Below are 14,229 nucleotides of genomic sequence, written 5' to 3'. Positions count from 1 at the left end.
TAGAGAATATTAGAAATTCGATCACAATAAAGGAGATGATGGAAATATCATTAATCATCAAAACTATCTCAAAACAACTAAATAGATATTTAAATAGACACTAAACCCTCATTTGTAAAAGATAAAAATACTCTTGAATTTTAAAAATTAAACATTATTTAAAAAAATAATAATAATATTTAGAATTTTCAAAAAGATATTACATGATATTTTTTAATCTGAAATTGACCCATTATGGGTATACCTAATAATAAATATAGATTTTTAAAGAGCTTAGATTTGCAACAGACAACATTTAGTTCTGACATTTGAGTCAAAAATTATAACCTTTGAAAGCTTATTCTATTGCTTCCGCATCACAAGACAAGGTGGGGAGAATTTATTCATCATGATGGCACCCCTATGTCAATGAACTATTCTCTAAGTATCGCGATGATTAACATGGGTTAGTTATCTCATTCATCGATCGATGTTTTAACATGGAGTTATATACGAAAATGATATTCTGCATGACGGATTCGTGCGCGCCTGTGCACGATACCGCCGACCCACTGCCATTGCCGCCGCCCTCGCCGCGCTGTCCGGCCATCGTCGAGCGTCGACCGAATCTCAATCGACGCGTAGCTCACTGGTGCTTCGTCCGACGTCAGATTCCGATCGGATAGTGGTCGGAATCCAGCGTAATTTGATTGGAAACAGTCAAATCACGCGGCCCCCCACTGCGCGGCCACTGTCGACGGCGATCGGGTCAGATTTCGACAGCGATTCGATCAAAATTCGGCATGATCGCTGTCGATAGTGGCCGTGCCACAACAGTGGTGCGATCGGGCCGGATTCCGGTCGAATCGTGGTCGGAGACTGGCCGAGGAAGGACCAACATGCAACGCCGGCCCTTCCTCGATCGATCTCCGACCGTGATTTGATCGGAATCCGGCCCGATCGCCGTCGACAGTGGCCGCGCAGTGAGGGTTGTGTGATTTGACTGTTTCCGACCAAATTACGCCAGATTTCGACCATTATCCGGTCAGAATCCGACGTCGGATGAAGCGTCGGCAAGCTGCGCATCGATCGCGCCCGAGGGAGAGGCCAGTGGTGGTCAGACGACGCGGCGAGGGCAGCGGCAGTGGCGGTGGGTCGGCGATGTCGCTCACGGGCGCACAAGAATTTATCGCGCAAGATATCATTTCTCTCTCTCTCTCTCTCTCTCTCTCTCTCTCTCTATATATAATATAATATATTCATTGTGAATTTTTGGAAAAGGAAAACATTCCTAGTTGTTTTGGCTAACAATGGAATGTGTATGAGTAACAACAAAATTGTTAGATGAAACTAAACTATCAATTTTGGCTTGTTTAAAATTTTTTACATGGCCCGCTAAAAATTAGATAACAAAAATAAGAACATAACATGACTATAAAAATAAAGAAGACAACGGTCTTCAATTTTTTAATTTGTCTAATTTAGGTTTATATATCAGTTTTGATCAAAATGTTATAAAAACCTAAATCCGTAAAAATTATAAATTGAAAACAAAACATAACTCAAGAAGTTTCAAGGTTGTTTCTGAAATTTGACAAGTGTATATTCATAGGCCAAACTATAATATATATATATGGATCTACATTGGCCAAAACCACTACTTTCTTTACAATTTGTACACATTTAATTGGGTAAAAAATTATTTCTATATGAATGGTGAATAAGAATAAAAAAGATAAAAATGAAGAAGAAATAAAAACACATATATTATATTATTATTATTATTATTAATGTGGATAAAAAAGAAAAGAGAGATGAAAATGAGGGTTGTTTAGTAATGTTGTTTAGTAATGAAAGGGCATTAGTGTTAGTATAGCGGAAGCTTTTTGTAGATCGTTAGAAAGGAAGAGTGAAAATTGACTTATAAAAAAAATTATCTCTTTCTCTTACTAATGTTTTAACAGGGACATACTAATTTAAATATAACATGAAATATGAAATAAAGTACAAAGCAAGGGATTTACTTGGTTACAAATCTCGGATTGTTAGTTTAAGACTATGAAAGTGTTTATAAAAAATCTCCTCGTTGGAAACACTCCGGAGGTGGAGAAACCTCGTACAACGGTTGAGTGTAGATTAATAATAAACTGAATGAAACAGATAATTTAAGTGTGTGTTTTCTATATTGAGCTTCAGTCTATTTATAGTTTCCATCTCGATCTGATCGTTGTGCTGACATGACATTTCAAGGCGCTTAGAAGCCTTCTGGACGTCTGGATTCGTCGATCCCAATCTGTCAATGGTCCATTAGTGGATTTGGATGACTTCTCGTGATCCAAGCACCTGGAACCTCTCTGGATGCCTGGACTCCGCTGACGTAGAATCCATCCTCACCCGCTTCCACAACGGCTCGTGTTGACATGAATTGGGTATCCGAGCGCCCAAAATGGGTCTGGGCACTTGGACTCTAGGGCACTCGGAATGGATTTGGGCATCTGATTTTTAGGATACCTGGAATGGATCCGAACGCCTAGACGCTAGGAATGGTCAATTTCATGTTGCCCATTTAATTTTCCTCCTCCTTTCTCCATTCTGCCATGATCACCTTGCACAGTCTTGCTCCTAGCTTCTCATTTCTCGGATGTACCAAGCTCTTCTGGCTCGTTCTCGTGTGTCCTTCTTGTTCCATCGTAATACTCTTCCGTAGTTCCTTATACCTCAGATGCACCAAGTCCGTCAACTCTTTTCCCATGCCATCCTTCTCGCTCACTTGCGTCTTCTGTCAAGGTTCTCCATCTAGATATTACGTGTGATCTCCTAATTAGTCTCTGTATATTTAGACATACGTATCAAATATCACATGATCTAATTTCGGACTTATTTAATCACTCATCCAAATTCCACTGAAGTACTAATAATTAGTGGGGTGACAAAAATGCTTACTATTTTAGTGGGATTCTAGGGTTGCAATACTAGTTGCACCGGATGTTTGGCGAGGTTTAGGCAATAAGTTAATTAGGTACGTTGGGTTTGTTGAGTATTTTTGGTAGTAAATTAGTTGTTCAAGTTAGCTTATAGGGCATTTGAAACTTTTTACAAAAAAAAATGATAAATCCGAGTCAGTCTCATGGACTCAATTCCTGGGGGTGGCCGGCCCGATCTCACGGAAGTTTCCCACCGACCACTAGGAACAAGCTTCAAGGCCTAGGGTAAGATGGACTCAATTGCAAGAAGTATCAACGACACTAAGTACTTAACTATATGTGAATTGTGAAAGATTATAAGACTGTAATCTTGATATATATATATAGAGTGATGCTACTTGTCACAACATTTTCCCGTCACAAATTTATGATGGGAATCTGGACCGTTCAATCACAATCACCCATTCAATCACAATCATCCATTCAATCTACGATCAGGATTTAATCTTAATTTTAAAATCCAATGGTACAGATTCCCGTTACAACATTTGTGACGGGAATTTTATTGTGACAAGTAACTTTTTTTCATATATATATATATATACTACCTAATTTGCTATAAGTGTTCATTGTGATAGTCTGACATTTCAGTTTGATCTCTAGTTAAGTCTCAATGGATGACCATACTCAAGCAATATGGTATCCAGCTCAACTCAGGAGTAAGTGCTTCTTCCTAAGTCAAAGTCTATCACTATGCATGATGCATGGTGTTTAGTGCACATCCAATGGACAATCAATCAATATTACAACACACATGCATGTCTCCCTAGGCTAGTTGGCGCACATGGTAAAGGCATTCATATGCACATGAGAGCTAGGTTGTGATTCGATCTTCTATTAGGGCATGATTTTGCATCAAATTTGAAAGAAAAATTATGTTGGATGGCCTCAAACGAAGTATCCATGTGCGAAAAAAATTATCCACACAAGCAGAGTACTCGCTTCAGCATTGCATTGAAACAGTCTTACAAGAACGGCGAAGATTGCAGAGATCAACTGTCGATGTATTACTATGAGCATTTCCGAATATATCCGATGGACAAATCAGAGGGAGAGCTGTCCACTTCTAGAACTTAGTCAAATGAAGCTTAGATACCTAGATTACTCAAAAAAAAAAAAATTACAACACCCACAGGATTAGTTTCCATCTATCTATCTTCCATCATCTTTCTCTAAGTTGACTCAATGGAACAATTGAGCAGTGGTGCCCTGTGGCCACTCTTCTCCTCCCACTGATTTGGCTTTAGTACTAGTAATAGGAAGAAATAGTCACCTACTAGATAAAAAGCAAGGCTACCACAAGAGTAAGAGTTAACAAGGAGGTGGTTGGCTATAAATGAATTAGACATTCATAAATAAATTTAAAATTAAATTAATTATAATTTATTTATGTTTATTTGTGGTGGTCGATATATACAATTTAGAATTGAATGAACAAGTTCGAGCACTTATATGTTCAATTTATTAATATCACACTCAAAAATCAACTAAGTAAATTTAAATATATAAAAATTTTAAATAATAAAAAAAATTAAGTTAAGAGATTAATAACATCTAAATTGGATAAATCAAATCCAAACTCATAAAAAAATTAAATCAAACTTGAATAAATATTTTAAAATTTGATTCATTTTAGGTTTGACTCGGCTTGACTAAATTACCTACTCGACTCGTTCACAACCGTATTTACTAGGGGAGATTGAATTTTAGAATTGAAGTTTGTTTCACGTGGTTGTTGGCTTAATTAAGAGAGTTGAATAGATTTATTGGGGAGATGTTTAAATGTTCACTATGGTTGGCAATTATTAGGTTGTTTATAGAACAACAATTTACATCTTTGAAGGCCAATGCATTGAAGAATTGGAAGGCTTCTTTCATTGTTAGAGTAGGCCATAGGAATTTATCAATTGCCCATCCTACTAACTGATACACAGTGAGATAGAACTCATCGTATAACTTGGCCAATAGGGTTTAGACACACATCAATGTTTTTATACTATAAGATTACGGTAGAGTTGAGTTGGTACCTCGAATGGTAGAGTTGCATCAATGATTACGTATCATGCCTAGGTGAACAAAGCCCGACGTCAAAGTGGACTGACATAAGCTACGCGAGTAGAGCAAGGGAAAGTAAAGCTAAGAAAATAACTAGCATAACCGAAACCGATCCCTTGAGATCTTTGTAGCAGTTATAGCAATCAAATTGGCCATCTTTTTTTTCAACAGAACGTTAGTCGTGGAGAACATGTTTTGTTGATCGATCATGAGTTGATGTGATGTCCTCTCGATTAGAACATGGAGAATGTGGTGGGATGACAGGGTTAACAGAATGTGAGAAACATCAGATGACATGGTGACATGACAACCCCATATCTCCTCGATCAGAATATAGATACCGTTTTTCCCATGAAGGTATTCGACAAGTTGGGGAGTCAGGACTCGAGAAGTCGGCAATCAGTGACCAGGAAGTCGACAGTCAAGACTCAGGGAGTTGGAGATGGATGACATGACTCTTATGTTGATCGAGTCAAGGGATCTTCTATATGGACTCCCTTTTGATCGAGTCAGGACCTACCACATGACCCCTTTTTTACATCTGGATCACTAATGATCACATAATGTGAGCTTCGCAGCCATCCAGAATGTGAGCAATTATTATCCATGAAATTAAATTATGGCCAAGTGCACCATCGAAATTGTGCACTTGACCTATTACCTATTGACTCAATCCGATCGGGCCACTTGATCCTCCTAGCTAGCCCAAACAAACTTACTAGATTGAACATGCTGAGCCTGCACAGTTGGCTAGTTGAGTCGAGTCGGAAGGTCGAGTCAAGCATATCAGTCAAGTTAACTGTGTTAGATAAACGGTCATGTGGACCAATTAAGCTCAGACGACCAATTAGATAGGGGGGCGAACCAATTAGATGAGTCAAGGTAGGTGTGCCAAGTCGCATGAACTCTTCTTCAATCTCAACTTTCATCTTGATCTCATTTCATTCATCTCTAGCGGCCACTTAGGAATTCATGATTCGATTCCCAACGGTAAGACAAATGCGTACTTTTCAATTTACTTTGATAGTTGATAAAAAAATTTTATAAGATCGTATCGATTATGAGATTTAATTAATTCCGAGAATCGAATAGGATCATAAAAACAAAGACAAAGACAAAAAAAACAAAAAAAAGAGAAGAAACAAAACTAATTTCATCTTTGCTTGTCCGTTAACAGATGGGTGCAAGTGCAGACAAAGAAGGAAGACGAAAGGGAGGAACACACCACGAGGAGGTTTAAGATCTACAGCAGCAGAGGCGGCGGCAGTGTGCGCGTGGTCCACCGTAACCAGCTCCATTGGCTGCGCGTCTTCTTCAACCAGCGCAGCCCTGCTCGGTTGGGATGGCGCAGGAACAAACAACCTGCATGCCCCCCACCTTGTTCTTCTACTGTCCTCCTAGCTCACTGTTCAAATTTAATTTTGCTCGATAAGATAAATTATTCTCTCTTAATTTCCTTTTTCTTAAAAAACAAAATCTACCACCCTAGCAGTTTTATACAGTCGATCCCACGACCATCTGTGAAAAGGTAAATCGAGAAACTGTAGTTGGTCACAATGAAGGAGGGTATTACTCCGTTTCGCCGAGATTCGAATCTTTGCCTTCCTCTGCAAATTTACTCCGTCGTAACCAACTCAGCTATATACCGGAAGCAATTTAAATTGTATTGGATAAATTTTTTATAGTGATCGGTCCCACTGCCGAAATGGTTCGATATCAAAAAACTCCCTAAGAAATTTTTTGGAGGCACGGTACTACTATGGTGATAAAAGTCTACTGTCGAAACAATACCTCAGTCAACAATTACATGTTGCTAAGAAGACTCGAATCCGGAATATGAGACAACAACACTTGTCTAGTAAAATTGAAGCACAATTTAATTATATATTTATTTTAAAATTTAAAATTTAAAATTTAAAATTATTTTTAGAAAAATATTTTGCTACTGTATCACATTTATAGGATTTGTCGTGTGTTGCAAGATAATCCAAGTCTATCACCTAGATCCACAATCTGTGCGGATTGATCCGTTTATGTCTATTTTTAAATGAATTAATAAAAATTTAATTTAATTTATTTAAATTGTTTAAATTATTTGACGAAATGGACCGAGTCAATGGTTCTACTGCCCTTGCTTTGCACGTGGTGTTGGAAATTTGTATCGGATGGTATGAATGGTGGGGTAAGATAGAGAGAGCATTGCATCCAACTTGCCTTAAGTTAGCATCCATGCCAGCATATAACGTTTTTTTTTTTTTTGTGATTTCGGAACATAATTGAGTTGGTTATATATGTCAAAGCAAAGTTATAGAAATGGACCCTTAATAGCTGAGATAATACCCTCTTCTATTGTAGTTAATTATAATTTTTCAATTTACCTTCATATAGATAGTCGTAAAGTCGATCATCAGAAATCGCTGGGTACAGAAACATTTATGTGTTCTTGAGTTAAGGAGGTGACGTCTTAAACCGGCCAATTGGCGTTTTCAAAGTTTGAGGTTTTTATTTCAAGAGCAATAGTAAAATTTTAAAGCTACTGTTTTTTTTAATAATAAATGTGGGTGGGATCCTGCAACAGTAATTAATAATTAAAATTAGATATAGAGATATTAAATAAAATAATAATAATTAAAGATGTATGATTTAATAAAATATGATTCAAAAAAATTATAGGGAAGTTTTTTTTTGATAGGGGAGATAATTAATAAAAGATTTTTATGTTTGATATTGATGTGATATATTAGTAATTATAAAAAAAATCATTTAAAGCTTTATCCATTGGAGATGTGATGCAGAAGTGATGCAGGAACCATGATCTCAGTGATCATCAACCTTGCAATTAGTTGTCAAAAATGGTCAAGATGTCGTCTTTCTTAGCTCCTCAACATTAATAAAGGTCACTGTTCCTATCGAAATCGAGGAGGGGTGAATCATCGATGAGTTATCTTCTAGGTTGACGAGTTCCACTAGTAGAGGATGGGCTCTCTAGATCTTTGCAAAATTCAACGAAAGTTAGAATAGAGATCGTTACGAACCGTCTCTTAGCTACTTCGACATTCAAATTAATTAGATCTTTGGGATAGAAAAAGGAGAAAAAGAGTAGAGAGCCAAAGAAAGGTATGTGGTGGCTTCTGTGTGTATTTACGCCTGTAAGAACAAGCTCCTTTAATATCTCGATAATGCAAAAGGACTTGACGATTACCGTGACTTCGAAGGGACTTGACAATTAGCAAAAGGTAAAACTACATGATGGTCATTATGATAATACTCTTTATTGAGGTGTGTCCATTGGGTTCTCTTCAAGAGGTATGCCGTTTAGAATTTCCTCCCTATATAGGTAAGGGGAGGGAGGCTCTAATAAAAACGAAGACGACTATCTCATATGTTTTATTTTCTTCCTACTATCTCATTTACTTTACTGTATTTCTTTTCTCTATTTCATACTATTATTTGAGCTTTCCGATGACTTAGACATTGGAGGGACCTCACCGGGATAACTCCCAGTAAGTCCTATAATGTGTGTTACTCTTACCAAGAATTGATCACTTTTTCGCTCAAAGTTGATTTAAAGAAGCTGACTCCTCATGTTGAGTCCTTTAGCCAAGTCTTTCTGCCGACTTCTTCAGTCGATTCATTATTATTGAGTCGTCATCTTCAAAACTCAATCTTTCATGATTTACTAGGGATTTGACCCACCCTCATATTCAGACCAGAACAATTAGGATGCACCTAATATATCTTAATTCTAAGCTAGCCATACTAAGTGGTTGAGCGTCTGATTGATCGAGCAACTCGAGTGTCAAAGGGGTTGAGATTGATAGCCCGAGCACAAAATTAAGACTCGGGCACTGATCACTCAAGCACAGTCGATTGCTGAACCGTTGAGCGCTTGAGCAAATTGTGCTCCATAACACTTGAGATCCCGAGTGAGTTGCACTTCTGAGTGCTACGCACGCGAATGGATTGCACTTTCAAGTGTTGACCGACTGAGCATTGAGGATTCGAGAATTCGAGCCTGAGTGCTCAAGCACCGAAGCACCTAAGAGTCAACGGCTTTAAGAACTCAAGCCCAAGTGCTTCGGCACCTGAGCTTAAGAGCTCAAGCACCGGAGCACCTGGCAGTCAAAGATTTTAAGAACCCGAGCCCAAGTCCTCGATCACCCAAGCATCCAAAATCCAAAGACTCAGCTGCCTAAACTCGTGTACATGAGGATCTTTGTACGAAGACTAGTTTGACACAGCAATTACAACCTGCATTTTTTCTGAAGGTCCTCATATGACTCTACATAGACCATGACTCTGATACTAATTTGTTAGTACCAATGAAATCTATATATCTTCATAATGATATGATATTGTTCACTTTGGACCTAAGTCCTCATAGTTTTATTTTTAGGTTCAACCAAAAAGACATCATATCAATGGAGATATCTTTCATCTTATAGATCCATGATCTTTTTTATATATTTTTGGAGACTTTGATTGTATTCTAACACTCGTTTCTCTATATAAGATAAAGATACCAACGTCACATATGTACGATAACATTATTCTTTGTCATCTAATTTATTCAGCTATTCTTTTTTCTCTAGTATAACTGAAATATCAAAAAAGCCTCGTCGGGTAATTCTCAACGAGCTCTTTGACATGTATTAATCTACGTAGGACGAGCTCTTTGACATGTATGAATCTATGCAAGTCCAATATCGTAAAAGAAACCTTCGTCAACAACCTCAAAAAGAGAATCATAATTATAAAACTCCAACCTACTTTCAACCTGACTTGCACTCTGCTCCACACGGTCGGTCCCACGATCATATGTGAGGATGTTAATAAAAAAACTACAGTTGATCACTATGGAGAAGGGCATTGTTTTGGCTTCGCTGAGATTCAATCATTACCCACTATAGTAAATCTGTTCCGCATTAACCAACTCAACCCTGCCCTTAGTTGCACTCAATCTTACTCGATCTTAAATCTAGGTGATCTCGATCGGCCCCTAGTTAGTTACTCGGACCAATTAAGTTAATGGTTCCCCTGAGAATCATAATTAATACATTAATTTTGCATTTATCAATTATAAAGAGAATCATAATTAAAATAAATGGAAAATGACAGGCACCTGTCAGAAATCTATTCAACGTGCATGATTCAATATAGTCCATCAATTGATCAAGCAAGTCGTCGCCGTGATTGACCGGCAACCTGGTGAGCATTGACGTGCAACTTGTTCGTGTTTTAGCAGCCACCAAGCTGCGTGCTGCCAAATAATGGGGACGGCAATGCGTTCAACAATTGTCAGACTAAAATGCTACCGTAATAACAACTTTCTTAAATGAGATAGACTTCTAGACGAAGAAGATTTAAATTTCAATTAAATTAAATTAAATTATATTTAAATAGTTTGAAAATTTTATTATGTTAATTGATTTATCTTTAACAAAGGTGAAATTCATCATTCCAACGATTTCACACGGTTGATCTCATAATTATTTATAAGGAGATACATCAGGAAGCTACATGAGTTGATCACGACAGAGAAGAATATTACTTCAGTTTCACCGAGATTCAATCCTTGTCCACTTCAGTAATTTTGTTCCGTCGTAATCAACTCAACTATGTTTTGGAAAAAAATGAACAGATTGTAAATTGCCCAACAATTTTTATTTTTATTTTTTTTGGGCAGAGTGGCCATGACGGAGGAAGAGGACATTGCCCCAGTTTCACTGAAATTTAATCCTTGTCTACTTCAGCAACTCTATTTTGTCGTAATCAACTCAACTATGTTTTAGGGGAAAAAATTAAATAGATTGTAAATTGCCCAACAATTTTTATCTTAATTTTTATAAGAGTGGATCGATGATCGTTAAAATTAATTTGATCATCAAAATTTAATATTTGAATTATAAAAAAATAAAAATAGAAGTGAATTTTATAGTCAAATAAAAATAACTCTAATTGAATGGAGGTGATATAAGCTGTAGTGAAATAATACTAATGTCAATTTAGAGTGAATGAAATGTGTTATTTTTTTGAAGAAAAAATAGTTTAGAATTAGAAAAATTTAAACATGGGAATACAATATCAAATTGTCATTTTTTTAAATATAAAAAAGGGTTCAAAATTAAAAAATTGAAAGACTCGTATCACAACAAATACAGTGGTGTTAATAGAGTTTACTAAAATTTTAATTTAACTGAAATAATCAACCAAATCAAATTAATTTGAACGTTTGATTTGGTATATTAATTCGTTCAGAATTTATTTTTTAAAAATAATTTCGATTATTTTTGTTAAATTCATTCAGCTTCAATTATGAATTTTTAAAATCGATTAAATTACTTTTTATTACATAATAACAAATTAATTTTTTATTTTCTATTAAATTAATTAAATTTTTTATTAAAAAGTTTAAATATTTTTTAAAAATTAAATTAATTTGATTATAGATAAACATGAGTTAATCAAGACCACAAAGTCAGTTATTAGAGTTGTTAAACGGGCCAATCCATGACAGAACAGATCAACCCACTAAAAATCCATCATATGGCGGGGCGGGATGGGCCGACCCACCAACTTGACCGGTTGAAAAATCTCCAACCCAATCCAAGACAGGTTGTGGGTCAACCCACAGGCCTATTAAACAATTAAAAAATATTAAAAATTTTAAATTTGGATTACAGTTTAAATTGATCAAGTTGAAATTTTTAAACTTAAATTGTAATTTTTAAACTTAAATTGTAATTTAGACGGATCAAATTCACTAATTCATTGAGTTTTCTATTTTAATTTTAAAATTTAAAATAAATAAATAAAAATTTTCAACCCGCGGTCAACAAATGTGGGCCACGGACCTAAGCAGATCAATCTATAAAATAGATTTAAAATTTTAATCTAATCTATCTATCATTTCTTCTGTAGACCTCCAAGATGACCTTCCACTGTTTAGAAAGTCTTAATAAATTACAAGGGACTAGAAATAATAATAATGTAAGGGTTGAAACACGGAGGAGGGTATAAAGTATTTTCACCTCTAAAGTTCGACCTCAAATCTTCTATTGACAATAATACCCTTATAAAAATCAACTGTGCAAACCCGTGGGAGATCGGCTCTACATTACATGGTGCACAAGATGAACCGTGTACGGTCGTTTGACTCTTTCCGCTGATCAGTCTCTTTCTTTAATCCTTCAATGGAGCTTCCTTCCTCTTATCCTTTGATCTGGTCAAACCTTCAATCACAGATAGAGTTGCAGAAGAAGAACTGACCCACTCACATTACTCTTCGATCTTAATGGCTAACTGCTAACCACTCCACTATTAAAGATAAGCATATCGCAAAATCTTTTTCTGCGATCAAAATTATCCGTACACTTCTTTGCAAGGTTAGCAGATCTCTGTTCCGCCATGAGCGCTAGCCGGGAGCAGATCGCGCCCTTAGCTTTGAGCGCGCTGCAGTCGCCCTCCGGCGACGAGGGAGAGGCAGCAGCGGTGGCCTCGAAGCAAAGCCGCCTCCGCCGGCGCCGCCGCTGCCTCATCTGCGGGGGGTGCTGCGGGGCCTTCCTCGTCGTTTTAGCCATCGTCATCGTAGTCCTGGCCTTCACCGTCTTCAGGGTAAGGGATCCGGAGATAACAGTCAACAGCGTGTCGGTGCAGCGGGTGGCCGTCGACCTCCCCGCCTTATCTTTCGCCCCACAGCAGTTCTTCTCCCTCAACCTGACGTTGCTGGTCGACTTGTCCATCAAGAACCCCAACGCCGCCAGCGTCAGGTTCGGCCCCAGCACCACCGCGGTCTACTTCAACGGGCGCGAGCTGGGCGTGGCCCGCGGGCCGCCGGGGAACTCGCGGGCGCACCGCACCTTCCGCATGAACGTGACGGTGGACATAATGGCGGAGCGGGTGGTCGGCGACGTGCAGCTGTTGGGGGAGCTGACGAGCGGGGTCCTCCCGGTGACGACGTCGACGAGGTTGGGCGGGAGGGTGAAGTTGCTGGGGGTGATCCGGCGGCATGTGGATGTGACCATGAACTGCAGCCTCTCCATCGATCTCGCCAGCCAGTCCGTCCAGCAGCAGAACTGCGACCGTGACGTTCGCCTGTAGGATTCAAGCTCAGTCATGGTAGGTAGGCATATGAACAGAACAGCACAGAACAGAGCAGAGAACAGAGAAGAACAGCACAGAACAGAGCAGAGATGATGGCTTTAGATTTTTTTTCTTATATATTTTTTTCCTTTTTCATGAACAAAAACCAGTACACAATCATACAATAATATGTTGTTACTCTTTTTTTCATTAGGGTTAATGTATTTGGTTGAACTTCAAATATTTTAGTAATATAATTTGAGTTGCGATAATATATTAGATCATGATTGATTGGATACTTGAAATATATTGATAAGTGAAAAGTTTGATAGGGTGTTTGATAAGTAAAAGAAGTTCTAAGTTAAGGTGAATATAAGACTAGTGAAGTAGAAGTTTTGACGAATCTAGATGGATCCTAAGCAAGTGGAATCTAAGTCATGGAAGGATTCATGTAGGCATATGAACAGGAAATGAGATTGTTCTATATATTTCTTCCATTTTCATGATCTTGTGGGTTGCGGGTTGTAGGTCGTATGTCGATTATGTCCAATTTTGATTTGGAGCATGGTCACATGTATTGAGTTTGTCGAAGTGAAGCTGACCATGTAGGTTGAGCCTGCTATGCTAGAGGCGAATTATTACTTGGATATCATAAGTCCCCTTTTAAGCCAGACTGAAGAGTAGATTCGAATGAAGTCCGATTCAAAAAGCTCGAAATGATATCTTATGGGATGCTAAGCACTTGAGAGTGATTTAGTATGTCGCATAGTGGGAGTCACAATGAGCACTCGAGTCAAGATGCTGAGTAGCAAGATGTTGAATCGTGTTGGGAATTTGCAAGCTCGAGTCTATAATTAAAGTTAATTACACAATAGATATAAGAAAATACAAACAAGAAACTCAAGCAATAGAAATTAAACATTTCGTTTTTAATTAGTTTGAATCTAGTTGTTTCTATTTCATGACCTGAATCACTTCTTGAAACCCTTTCTATCTCAAGACATCGCATAAGTTCAAGTCTATCCAAAACCTAAAATACAAGTTACTCGTAGACTTTTAAGACTTCCTTACTAAGAGGCTATTCTTTTTAGGCTTTCTCATCTTGCTAAGAGGTTTTACCTCCGGAATT

General features: G+C 37.6%; 1 protein-coding gene across 1 annotated transcript; it reads left to right on the top strand.

Moving 5' to 3' along the window:
* Positions 1 to 12,332: 12,332 nt before the first annotated feature.
* LOC141825229 (late embryogenesis abundant protein At1g64065-like) lies at positions 12,333 to 13,364 on the top strand. Its single transcript, XM_074712614.1, has one exon. The coding sequence runs from the start codon at positions 12,426 to 12,428 to the stop codon at positions 13,116 to 13,118; it is 693 nt and encodes a 230-aa protein (XP_074568715.1). The 5' UTR covers positions 12,333 to 12,425; the 3' UTR covers positions 13,119 to 13,364.
* Positions 13,365 to 14,229: the final 865 nt, after the last annotated feature.

Source organism: Curcuma longa, chromosome 3 (assembly GCF_044706935.1).
Source record: "Curcuma longa cultivar G26 ecotype Majalengka, Jawa Barat chromosome 3, ITB_CL_G26_1.1, whole genome shotgun sequence".
Classification (NCBI taxonomy): Eukaryota; Viridiplantae; Streptophyta; class Magnoliopsida; order Zingiberales; family Zingiberaceae; genus Curcuma; species Curcuma longa.
The sequence above is the reverse complement of the archived record's forward strand: the minus strand, read 5'-3'. Positions and strand labels throughout refer to the sequence as shown.

What these genes read in the sequence shown, in the direction of transcription:
- LOC141825229 (XM_074712614.1), top strand. Translation starts at nt 12,426, where the DNA reads ATGAGCGCTAGCCGGGAGCAGATCGCGCCCTTAGCTTTGAGCGCGCTG.